This window comes from Heterodontus francisci, chromosome 13 (genome assembly GCF_036365525.1).
Source record: "Heterodontus francisci isolate sHetFra1 chromosome 13, sHetFra1.hap1, whole genome shotgun sequence".
In the NCBI taxonomy this organism is placed as follows: Eukaryota; Metazoa; Chordata; class Chondrichthyes; order Heterodontiformes; family Heterodontidae; genus Heterodontus; species Heterodontus francisci.
The window spans coordinates 2,498,652-2,511,933 of NC_090383.1; the positions used below are offsets into that span (position 1 = coordinate 2,498,652).

General features: G+C 40.2%; 1 protein-coding gene across 2 annotated transcripts in view; it reads right to left on the minus strand.

Annotated features, from left to right (window-relative positions):
- The window catches only part of vps54 (VPS54 subunit of GARP complex), a 102,310-nt gene that overhangs the window by 41,110 nt on the left and 47,918 nt on the right, over positions 1 to 13,282 (minus strand). For both annotated transcript variants that reach the window (XM_068044248.1, XM_068044247.1), the window contains exons 10-12: positions 7,584 to 7,639; positions 6,864 to 6,960; positions 6,029 to 6,372 (exon numbers count right to left, since the gene is read on the minus strand). In XM_068044248.1, the coding sequence (XP_067900349.1) occupies positions 6,029 to 6,372; positions 6,864 to 6,960; positions 7,584 to 7,639 (497 nt within the window). The remainder of the gene's footprint in view (positions 1 to 6,028; positions 6,373 to 6,863; positions 6,961 to 7,583; positions 7,640 to 13,282) is intronic.

Here is a 13,282-nt window from a genome sequence, read left to right on the forward strand (position 1 = left end):
GGCACCATAAAAGAACTGACCTGTGTAATTGCTTAGAGCCGAGCGTGCCCAGCGAAAGTACAGACATGCTTATAATATCAAATCCCCAATTATTCAGTCAACTGTTTTCATATTACCTGTTACAAACTAAACTTTTCACAACCGTACCTCTGCAGATTTGATATTATGTTCAGTAGGTAGCATTTCGTTTCATTGTTGTAAAAATCAAACTTAGTAATGGGGCCTCCGCAAGACAAATGCTGTGGAATCAGCACTGCCATAATGTGTGGTAAATTCCACTAGTTCTATAATTTCAAATAATTTTTGCTAATAACTGTGCATCACATTCCATTGAATTTAAATATCAAACATTATTAACTATCACTAAAATTAGATAACAAGCCGTTGCTTCTATAACAGAAAACAAGTTTTCTGGAAGTTGAAATACAAGAACATGAAAACCATGAAGTTCGAATGTGATAAATTATTCGAAAATGGTGCGCAGGAAGCTTGTCACTTCATACGTCTGTTCAGGTAAATATGAAAAAGGTGTTGGCATGTGTTACGTGAGTGTTTGTTTTTCTTTGTAAAATATGTTTTAAGAAATTATAGTTGAATTTTGGACATTTCAGCAATCTCTAGATGATTCACTTTGTAGGTATTTTTCTTAAAAGGAAGATCAACAGAAGGTTGACCAGTAAACAAGTTTTTACTGGAAGGCACATGGTTTCAAGTAAACACAGCAGGGAATTTAACCTGAAGAGTTATTTGCTTATTGACAAGTCATAGGACTTGCCTGTGGAAAAATCTGGTTTCATTTTGAAATGTTAAAAAAAGCCAGCTGGTTTGGCTAAAAACAGGCAGTTGGACTTTGCTTATTGACCTATCAGAAGACGACCCTGCTTATCTTGCTCTTGAAAAGTAAAATCCTGTATGAAGTTGTACTACTGTCTCCTGTATTTGAAGAAATCCTGATTGTTTGCAGAAACCTTGCATCTTTAAAAGAACTTTGCATCGAATGTGCGAGAATTGAAACCTTTGTTGCTGCACACCTAATGTAAGACCTATGTGAGGCTTTCTGTAACTGCATTTCTTGAAAGCCTACCCAGACTATTTATCAACATTGCCTGGAAACAACAGTTCTAGGAAGATTCCTGGTGGCAGCCACCTATTCCCCTTTGGGGCAACTCGCCAAAACAAAGGACTTCCATATCTTCTATTCAGATTAAGTGATTTTTTTTATTCCTTTGTAACAGCTGTCAACAAAAATACCCCTTTTTCTAGTTAACCAGCAGTGTATGTCAGTGTGTGGGCTACAGTGTGGCTACCTGACAGGAACCGACATGTTTACAGAATGCCCAGGCCGGGCATGCGTTACAATAGTGTTAGTGAAACACTGGAAACTGCAGATCTTTTGAAGCGTGCTTCCTACTCTGCTTGCTATTTCAACTTACTGTGCACTAATCAATAAACAGTTCTTACGTATATTGTAGCAAAACTCAGCCTCAGGCTCAATTCTCCAGTTAGCCCTCTCTTGTCCTTTCCTGATTCTAGGGGTGTTGAAGGTCTTTGCCGTTTAATCTTAATGAAATATTTACAATGTAATCAGTTGCTGCACTGTTATGTAATAAGATGTTTTTAATAAGTTCTATTTTTCATTGACACAAATGTAACCTTTTTGTGTTTTGGTTTATCTCTGTTTTCCTTCGCGCTTTGTATTCTTGGCGACAAAAGCAGTTTAACAGCTTCAATCTGCATTAATAGGAACTTGGCCCTTTTCTTTAATTGCACAGTTTTCAAATGAATTGACTGCATCCCATTAGGGGTTGGCAAGACTTCGCGTGCCTGCCTCAAAACATATTGTATTGAATAAAGAATGTAAAGGAGGCTTGTAAGGTAAATTAAGAGATTTAAAGAGGAAAGACAACAAATTTGGTCTGAATTTGGAATATATTTAATTGTCAGACTTGATAAATCGCTGCTTTTAGTTTAATGTGGCCTCAGTGTTTATGGATAATGAAATTAATAGGCATTTTTTTTATATACAAAGCTGGACATTAGTACTTAATAGTTGATATATAATTTTGAATATATTTTAATTTCTTAATTCATGTGACACTGCTAAATACGAAGTGGTCTTAAATCAGTTAATATTTTTGTTTGTAAAATCTGATCTACTGGATTAAAATACTAAATCAAGGAGAGACATTTCAAAGATTACTGGACTAGTAATCCAGAGGCCTAGACTCATGAACCAGTGACAGCCAGGACGTCAAGGCGGGAAACACTCCGCACTAGTCTGCAGTGAGTGACTCCATCGAAGGTAGAGCACAACCTCTTTAATATAGGAATGTATATTTTATAATAATCACTCAGGACCTTCCTGGTCTCTGCATCTCAGCTGCTCACTGGATAAACTTGCAGCAAGTATTTCAACCTGTAAAGCAGGAGTCTAGGTAATGTGTAAAGATATTTTCTGAGCCTTTGGGCAGTGCTATGTTTATTTTAAGCAATACAGATACTGGTACAGTGTGGAACAACCTGTCTGGGCACAACTCCATGAGTTTCTGTTTAAATAATGACCAAACAATCACCAAATTCTACACTAACAATCTTCAGCTCACCACCTCCGGTCGTGCCTCCAATCTTAATGTACTTTTTAAACAACCTTTGAAGTCCAGTTACAGTTTTTGTTGCTTATCTGCACAAGTTTAAAATAGCGAAAAACAGAAGCTAGGTTAACTGAACATTCCAGTGGTTGGGTTGGGCTGGGCACAGGAAAAAATAAAAGGACTCGGGCCGGGTCGGATGTGGTTCTGTCGGGCTCGGTTTGGGTTTCATTGCAGACCCGAGCAGGCCTCTAGTGTGGGCTAGGATAAAAAACAAGTTGCTTTAATATTTCAATTAATATATATGTTTACTTCATTATTGGTTAAGACTTTGCTTATAATAAAAGTTAATTTTGTTGCTTATTAAAGAAAACTGGTTGGTGTGCTTTATTCTGGAGACAAAGAGTATCTGATTGACTGTTTCGGTAAGTGGGAAAATTTTAATATATGTTGCAACCTGCGGAGAAGTGGGACTGAATTAACAGTGCACTCCTCCCACCTCGGTCATAGCACAATGAAGGTTGAAACAATGGGCTTATAATGGGCTTCAATCTGGTTAATGTAAAACCACAATAATCCATTGAACTCCTGTAAGTAGATTATCTTTTCTAATTAAAAGGCGCCATTTGTTGGCATACCTCTACAGTCATTAGATCTTAAAAAGCTAACATCTACCATTTGGATCTCGGATGCATTGTTCTTATATCAGAAAGGGAAATATGTAAATATGACATATGCTTGACAGCAGTGAATGGTGGAGCAGGTGCTGTATGACCTACACCGCTTCTTATTTCTTATGCTGGAAAATATATATATATATATATATATATATATATATATATATATATATATATACATATTTAAGCTGCTTTATCACGAAAAGGTTCCTGAGATTGACACAAATGAGATTTAGTGTTCCATGCCTCTAGTGTGCTTTTGAAATACTGCCAAATTTTAAAATTCTCAATGAAGAAACAAACAGCCTGCTTGTAACTTACGATCAGCAAGCTCTGGTACGAGTTACAGCAGCTACTAACACCTACTGCTCCAGTGCAGTCACATTTCATATGCTGACAGTCAGTTTACTGGCAACTGACAGAACTGTACATTGTGCTGCTGGAGAAAATCAAATCTAGTTGTAAGTGACCTTCCTGCTTGTAGCTACACGTGACTTTGGGAATATTATTTGGGGTCTTCTACTATAATTTCAGGCATCTTTTTCTACCAATTGATTTCTCAAAAAATCTTCAAGCTATATTAAAATCTGCAGAACATTTTTAATATGATTATGTAATTCATTCATGTCTAGGGCTGTGTTTGCTTATGTAACATTAGATTTCATTCTGATTGAATTCTTTGATGAAGTAACTCCATCAAGTTAGTCAGACACAACATAACTTAAAGTAACAGAGAAGGTTGATCAAGGTAGTGTAGTAGATGTGTACAGGGACTTTTAGAAGGCATTCAATAAAGTGCCCCACAGGAGGCTGGTTAAGAAATTAAAAGCCCATGAAATTAAGGGGAAAGGGGTAGTAAGGAAATGGAACTGATTCAGAGACAGGAAGCAAAGGATGGTGGCGAATGATGATTTCAGCCTGGGAGGTTGTTTGCAATGGTTTTTCCACCCAAGGGTCAGTTGAGTTAATTACGCTTTGCAATTTTAAAAACAATCTGGAATCAGGTGAGGGAGCAGCATTATAAAGTTTGCAGATGATATGAAACTTGGTAAAGTAGTAGATAGGGGTGAAGATAGTTAGAGGCTTCAGGATGACAGTCAGAATGGTGAAATGGGCAAAAGAATGGCAGATGAAACTCAATTTGGAGAAGTGTTTCACTTTGGGAGGACTAATCTGGAAAGACAGTATACTATAAATGGCAGGATTTTAAAAAGTGATGAGCAGAGAGACCTTCATGTCCATACACACAAATCCTTAAAGCTGGCAGGGCAAGGTGGTTAATATCCTATTAAATATCTCTTATTTCGACAGTCACTTTCTGCTTATCCAATTTTAACTAACGTTTGTCAATTTTCTGTGCGCCTCAGGGTAATATTTTACATCATGTCTTCCCTGATCATTTTGAAGAGATCACCCCTTGCAGAAGGACACAGTTCTGTCCACGGCCACAAAAGTGGACCTGATGAGTACAGCACTGCAGAACAGTCCACCTTCTCCAAATCTAGAGAGATGTGACCAAAATGGCTGTCTTTTATTGGCACTTTCATCCATGGAGATAACACCCAATACTGAAGCAGCACCACAAGAATGGCTAACACACAGGCCAGACTTAAGTAGGACAGAATCTCCCCAGATGGTTCCACAAGTTTATCCAGTGAATGGCAGGCCAAGAAGATCCCAAGTTTGATCTATGGTCCTTGCAGAGACAACTGATCGCAGCCAGTGCAACGGTAGGGATGCTGCAGTTAGCCCCGGACCCCAAGAATCAGGGCTGGGTAAAGATTAGCCGGGAGCTTTGCTTCTGACTAGCTCAGCTATTCACTGCAACGGAAGTAAAGCTCACCCTTGCTTGTTGAGCTGAGTCTACTGCTTTTTTTGAGAAACCAAGCCATAGAACTAAAACTGTGCTATAACAATTCTGTGATTCTGATACCACCAGGTATCATGTGAAAAGGGAAAGAAGCTGGAAGGTAAATCAGAAAATAGCTTGGGTTTCAAAAGCCTGAAATTTGTACAAAGAATGAAAGACCGAAAAGGTAACAATTTTGAAGTCCCGAGAAAGTGCGTGTTGGAATAGAAGACTGTGCAACGAGTTTTTATTTCAACATTGTGGATGTAAGGAGCAACAAGAGTATATTAGGCAGCATATAGGGTTGTACATTTACAGGTCAAAAAGAATTCAAGGTGAAAGCTCAGAAGGACATTAACTACAGAAAGTATCAATAAAACTAGAGGCTGAAAGTTAGAGGAATGTAACTTGATCATATGATCAAACTCAAAACGAAATACTGCAACTGCTAGAAATTTGGGAATGAACTCAGGAAAAAGTTGGAAATATTCAGGGGTCAGTCAGTCGACTTCTCTCTGCCCTGAGGAAGGGTCTGTAGGGCTGAAACTTTGACTGACTTCTGTTAATTCCAGCTGTTTTTGTTGATAAATTCAGATCTTGTTTTTACACGGTTACCATTAAAAATATTTCTAATTAAGTCATTATTTCGACTTAATTTGAAGGGAAAATTTGCAGGGCTATGCGACACGAGCAGGGGAGTGGGATTAATTTGACAGCTCTTTCAAAGAGCTGCCACAAGTATGATGGACCCAATGGCCTCCTTCCGTGCTGTAAGATTCTATGAAATCATCATATTTAGGTATCCATAAATGACATCTTAAAATAGTAATGATAGCAACTAAAAGAGAAAAAACAGAGTTAACCATTGCAAGCATTGACTTTCAAAACTGTGGCAAGAACAGAGTAAAACTTACACAAGTTCTAACCCCCCTGGTGTGGCTGATGATGATGTTTGGTCCTTACTGGAGGATGAATCAGTGGCACACTCTACTTCTGATGTCGAATCACTACCACATGGGTCACTGTTTTGATAAGCTGTCCTCTGTAGCTCAGTTTCTACTCCAGGTGAAGACAGTTCTCTCTCATTGTACGCATCACTAATAAACATGCCTTCGTGAGTCAAATAGGCCACTTCTGCATCCAACGTGTGACCCAAACTAGGACTCTTCTGACTAGATATGGCTTCCAGTTCCCTGCTCTTTTCCCGACTTTTATCCAACACCAGGAAGACGATGTTACGAATGGTACTTACTGTTGCCTGTACAAATTTTTGGCGACAGAAGTACAAAAATTAGCACTCTGAAAACAATTATATTATGGTCTACTCATTTTTCTTTTTTAAGTGAAAATATTAGTTAAGTTGATGGAAGCAAATGTAGAGCAGGTATTCAACTTTCAGGGTTTGAAACATAGTTCCAATAATGACTTCAGATAATAGAAATATGGGATTGTGAACATTGCAAACTAATAATGTGCAAATTTTAAACAGTTCATCCAATTACTGTATGTTTGAATAATAGTTAACTACGATAAAAACTAAAATGTAATCTACTTAAGAAAGGTCTTCCTCATTGTTTGAGCCCAACCAAATTCCACATACAAACATCTAGTTGTCCAAACATTGGCAAGGTGAGGTAGAGGAAAGAACACAAAGTATAGTGCCACCTTAGTGAGGAGACACCCCCAGTCAGATAGTCCCTCCCTCACTGGGGATCCCCACCATGATTTGCTAAGGTAGCCAAAACCTACCTTAACCCGCTTTAGAAAGTTAATAAAACTCGCAAAGATGTTTTTCAGAAGGTCTAACCATTGAGGAAAATTCAGCATTCTCATCTGATCAGCAAGCCTTAAAAAGGGAAATAGAAACGGGCAAATTAGCAGCTTTTATTTACATAAATTTGCAGAGACATATATTGGGGATGGAAAAACAGGAGGGAACATACGTGACCACTAAAGGCTGTTGAAGTAGCTAAGATTGGCAGGGGAGGCAGTAGTAGACTCAATAGCTAGCTTGTTCAGTGTCAGAGTAGCAGCATCAGAGCCAAAAGTATACTGGGCTACACTACCAAAGCATCATACACCTTAAATAATGGTTTAAATTCTGGTAGTTACTACAGCTGGACTGCAGCACTCCTGCTCATAGCAATATAAGGAAATGCTATTATAGAAAGACCACATTTCTATGCAAGGACGAGCTAAATCAGCCAAATAACCTCTTGGTATTTCTACTTATATTTCTAACAAGGTTACACTTGCCCATAACAAAAGTACTTTGTCAAGTTAACACTAGTAAATTGCGACTAAATATTGCTAACAATAAAATGATTTCTTTACTCAAGTTCTTTTAAAATTCATCTACTTTCTAAAATGTGCTCGTGTAGATAAGAAATTATTTAAACATGGATATGTCCATTTTAAATCTTTAAATGTGAATTGTGGTATTTTGCAAAGAATAGCAAATAGACTCACTTCAGCACAACTTCAGTGTCTATTTCTTCCAGTTGTGCAATAGTTTCAATCACACTCTGAAAAATAAACAAGAAAAAAACATCAGGAAGACAATGTCATCAAGCATAGGAGCAGGAGTAGGCCATTCAGCCCATCAAGCCTGCTCCGCCATTCAATACAATATGGCTGATCATCCACTTCAATGCTTTTTTCCCACACTATCCCCATATCCCTTTATGCCTTTGGTATTTAGAAGTCTGTCAATCTCTGCTTTAAACATACTCAATGACTGAGCTTCCACAGCCCTCTGGGGTAGAGAATTCCAAAGATTCACAACCCTCTGAGTAAAGAAATTTCTCATCTCTGTCCCAAGTGGCTTCCCCCTTACTTTGAAATTGTGTCTCCTGGTTCTAGACTCCCCAACCAGGGGAAACATCTTAGCTGCATCTACCCTGTCTATCCCTTTAAGTATTTTGTAGGTTTCAATGAGATCACCTCTCATTCTTCAAAACTCTAGAGAACACAGGCCCAGTTTCCCCAATCTCTCTTCATAGGACAGTCCTGTCATCCCGGGAACAAGTCTGGTGAACCTTCGTTGCACTCCCTCTATGGCAATAATATCCTTCCTAAGGTAAGGGGATCAAAACTGCACATGGTACTCCAGGTGCGGTCTAACCAAAGTTCTATACAATTGAAGCAAGACTTCACTACTCCTGTACTCAAATCCTCTTGCGATAAAGGCTAACATAAAATTAGCCTTCTTAATTGCTTGCTGCACCTGCATGTTAGCTTTCAGTGACTTATTGACGAGGACACCCAAGTCCCTTTGTACATCGAAACTTTCTAATCTCGTACCATTTAAGAAATACTCTGTCCAAATCCCCCTGAAGCCACTTTGCATCTTCCTCACAACACACATTCCCATTTAGTTTTGCGTCATCTATGATCTTGGAAATATTACATTTGGTCCCCCCATCCAAATCATTGATGTATATTGTGAACTGCTGGAGCCCAAGCCCTTGTGGTACCCCACCAGTCACAGCCTGCCAGCACAAGAATGACACATTTATTCCTACTCTGTTTTCTGCCTGTTAACCAATCCTTCATCCAAGCCAGTATATTAGCTCCTACCCCATGTGCTTTAATTTTGCTAACCAACCACCTGTGGGGGACTTTATCAAAAGCCTTCTGAAAATCCAAGTATACTATGTCCACCAATTCTCCTTTATCAATTCTGTGAGCAACATCCTCAAAAAACTCGTCAAACATGATTTCCCATTCATAAATCCATGTTGACTATGCCCAATCAGATCATTATTATCCAAGTGTCCATTTATCACATCCTTTAGAATAGATTCTAGCATTTTCCCGACAACTGATGCAAGGATAACAGGTCTGTCATTCCCTGTTTTCTCTCTCCCTCCCTTCTTAAATAGTGGAGTGACATTTGCTACCTTCCAATCCTGAATTATGGGGGAGCCCAGCACATTAGTGCATAAGATAAGGCTGAAGCATTTGCAACAATCCTCAGCTAGAAGTGCCGAGTGGATGATCCATTTCGGCCTCCTCCTGAAGTCCCAGCATCGAAGATGCCAGTCTTCAGCCAATTCAATTCACTCTGCATAATGTCAAGAAACGACTGAAGGCACTGGATACTGCAAAGGCTATAGGTCCTGACAATATTCTGGCAACAGCACTGGAGACTTGTGCTCCAGAACTAGCCAAGCTGCTCCAGTACAGCTACAACACTGGCATCTACCCGGCAATGTGAAAAATTGCCCAGGTATGTCCTGTACACAAAAAAGCAGGACAAATCCAACCCAGCCAATTACCATCCCATCAGTCTACTCCCAAACATCAGGAAAGTGATGGAAGGTGTCGTCAACAGTGCAATCAAGCGGCACTTGCTTAGAAATAACCTGCTCACTGATGCTCCGTTTGGGTTCCGCCAGGGCCACTCAGCTCCTGACCTCATTACAGCCTTAGTTCAAACATGGACAAAAGAGCTGAAGTCGAGATGCGCTTGACAACAAAGCAGCAATTGACTGAGCATGGCATCAAGGGGCCCTAGCAAAACCGGAGTCAATGGGAATCAGGGGGAAAAGTCTCCGCTGGTTGGAGTTATACCTAGCCCAAAGGAAGATGGTTGTGGTTGTTGGAGGTCAATCATCTGAGCTCCAGGATACCACTGCAGGGGTTCCTCAGGGTAGTGTCCTAATCCCAATCATCTTCAGCTGCTTCATCAATGACCTTCCTTCAATCAGAAGGTCAGAAGTGGGGATGTTCACAGATGATTGCACAATGTTCAGCACCATTCGCGACTCCTCAGATACTGAAGCAGTCCATGTCCATATGCAGCAAGACCCGGACAATATCCAGGCTTGGGCTGATAAGTGGCAAGTAACATCTGCGCCACACAAGTGCCGGACAATGACCATCTCCAACAAAAGAGAATCTAACCATCTCCCCTTGACATTCAATGGCTTTAACACCACTGAATCCCCCACTATCAACATCCTGGGGGATACCATTGACCAGAAACTGAACTGGAGTAGCCATATAAATCCCATTTCTACAAGAGCAGGTCAGAGGTTAGGAATCCTGCGGCGAGTAACTCGGCTCCTGTCTCCCCAAAGCCTGTCCACCATCTACAAGGCACAAGTCAGGAGTGTGATGGAATACTCTCCACTTGCCTGGATGGGTGCAGCTCCAACAACACTCAAGAAGTTCAACACCATCCAGGACAAAGCAGCCCGCTTGATTGTTTGTGGATGGGATGCCATTCAGTCCCTCCACCACTGAAGCACAGTGGCAGCAGTGTGTACCATCTACAAGATGCACTGCAGCAACGCACCAGCTTGTTCAACAGCACCTTCCAAACCAGTGACCTCTTCCACCTAGAAAGACAAAGGCAGCAGATGCACAGGAACACCAACACCTGCAAGATCCTCTCCAAGCCACACACCATCCTGGCATGGATCTATATTGCCATTCCTTCACTGTCGCTGGGACAAAATCCTGGAACTCCCTTCCTAACAGCCCTGGGATTGCACCGGCCTCACATGGACTGCAGCAGTTCAAGGCAGTGGCTCACCACCACCTTCTCAAGGGCAATTAGGGATGGGCAATAAATGCTGGAATAACCAGCGACGCCCACATCCCATGAATAAAAAAAAATCAGCAGGAACTGTTCCAAAATTCTATAGATTCTGGAAGATGATCACCAATGCATCCACTATCTCCATAGCTATCTCTTTCAACACTCCGGGATGTAGAATATCAGGTCCCAGGGACTTATCAACCTTCAACTCCATGAATTTCTCCAATACAGCCTTCCTACTAATATTAATTTCCTTCCATTCCTCATTCTCCCCAGTCCCTTGGATCTCTAACTCTGGGAGATTACTTGCATCTTCCTCAGTGAAGGCAGACAAAGTAATCATTTAGCTTCCGAAGGGTCACTGACCCGAAACGTTAACTCTGCTTCTCTTTCCACAGATGCTGCCAGACCTGCTGAGTGATTCCAGCATTTCTTGTTTCTGTTTCAGATTTCCAGCATCCGCAGTATTTTGCTTTTATTAATCATTTAGCTTCTCTGCCATTTCTCTATTCCCCATTATAAATTCTCCTGACTGCCTGTAATGGACACACATTTGTCTTAGCCAAATGTTTCTTTTTTACATACCTATAGAAGCTATTACAGTCAGTTTTTATGTTTTTTGCTAGTTTACATTCTTATTCCATTCTCTTTCTGAACTGCAACTTTAGTACACGCCCAATCATTGCATGGAAGCATCAAAATAGCAGATTGTGGAGTTACATTTAGCACTTTCAATAAAAATCTACACTAACTAGGGGCACCAAAAGCGCCAACTGTAAATATCAATAAAGCAGGGTATGAGAAAATCCATTTTAGCAGGCTAGTAAAAACTTGCTTCATTTTTTCAAGAAACAGCATTCAAATATCAAATGCAATTATTTTGGTCCGCAGTATCCATAACAAATCTGTACAATTTTGATCACTAAATGTTCATGCTCTCGACATAATCAATCAGCTTGGATCAGCTATCACTAGCACAGGACTAACAATGTGGGTTCAATTCCTATATAGAAATACAGCACAAAATCAAGGAGGAGATTTCAGTGTATAAATAAGGAAGTGCTGCTTTGATAAAGTGCCATCGTTTGAGTGAGAAGGTAAACTAAGGCCCTATTTATTTGCGAGAACGTTAAAGATCCAATGGCACTATTCAGAGAGGAGCAGGGAGCTGTTCCGGTGTCCTAGTCAACAAAACCACCACCAAAAACAGATTAACGGATCATTCATTGTGGGGCCCTGCAGTGCACAGGTTGGCTACCATGTTTGCGTAAAGTTGCAACAAGAACTTGCACTTAAAAAGAGTCTTGAACAAGGAAAGACATCCCAAACAGCCTTCATAGTGGTGTGTTTTTTTTTTTAAAAAGGGCACTAAGCCTGAGGAGATATTAGTGGGAGTGTCCAAAATCTTGCTGAAATCAAGGGATATGGAGAGCTGGTAGGAAAGTGCAATTGAGGCCGAAGATTAGCCATGATTGTATTGAACGGTGGAGCAAGCTTGAGGTGCCACATGGTCTACTCCTCTTATTTCTTATCTTCTATGAAGAGGTAGATATTAAGGAGGGTCTTAAAAGGAGACGGAGGTGCATAGGGTCTTCCAGAGTGGATGGGCTAGGCAGCTGAAACCACAGCCAACAATTATGAGGCAATGATGCAAAATGAAAGGGCATTCAGGATTGAAGTACAAGGATAAGAATTTTAAACTTGAGACTTTTGGAGGACCTGGAACCAACCTAAGTCAGTGAGAATGTGATAGGCGAGTGGAACTTAGTGCAGGATAAGATATAGACAGCTGAATTTTGGATGAACTGAGATTTACTGAGGGTGGAGGGTATGGAGGCTGATCAGTCGAGAATTGGAATTGTTGATTCTGGAGGTGACAAAGCATGGATGAAGGTTTCAGCTGCAGATGGGCTGAGGTTGGGCCAAAAACAGGCAATGTGGAGTTGGCAGTCTAACAATCAATGCACTTGAAACATAATTCATTCTATGTGTTTTAAGACACAAACCACTACATTTATTTTAAAAGGTCATCAGGCAGTATTATGATCTGCAAACAATAATTTCTAACAGTCTAACAAAATGTATTTATATTGGTAGGAAGATCAAAACCTTCACTGTATTTAGACTATCAATTTGTAAGACAATGTCCTTCAGTCATTAAGCTCCAGGTTATCTGCTCAACTATGGCACTTTCAGTGGTATAAACATTTGATTAAAGGCATGAATTTCAATTTCTAATTGGAGCTGTGCCACATAAAATGAAAATGCAAGACTAATGATCTAATATTGAACTTCTCTCAACTCCGTGCTGTTAAATCAGACTGCTTATTTGATATCCAGTACTGGAAGAGCAAAAATTTCCTCCAATTAAATATTGGGAAGACTGAAGCCATTGTTTTCAGTCCCCACTCCAAACTCTGTTCCCTAGCTACCAATTCCATTCCTCTCCCTGTTAACAGGCTGAGATTAAGCCAATCTGTTCGCAACCTTGGTGTCACATTTGACCCCAAAATGAGTTTCCTATCTCACATTCGTGCCATCACAAAGACTGCCCGACTTAGCTCCCGTCTCAGCTCAACTGCTGCTGAAACCCTTTGTGCATTTATTACCTCTAGATTTG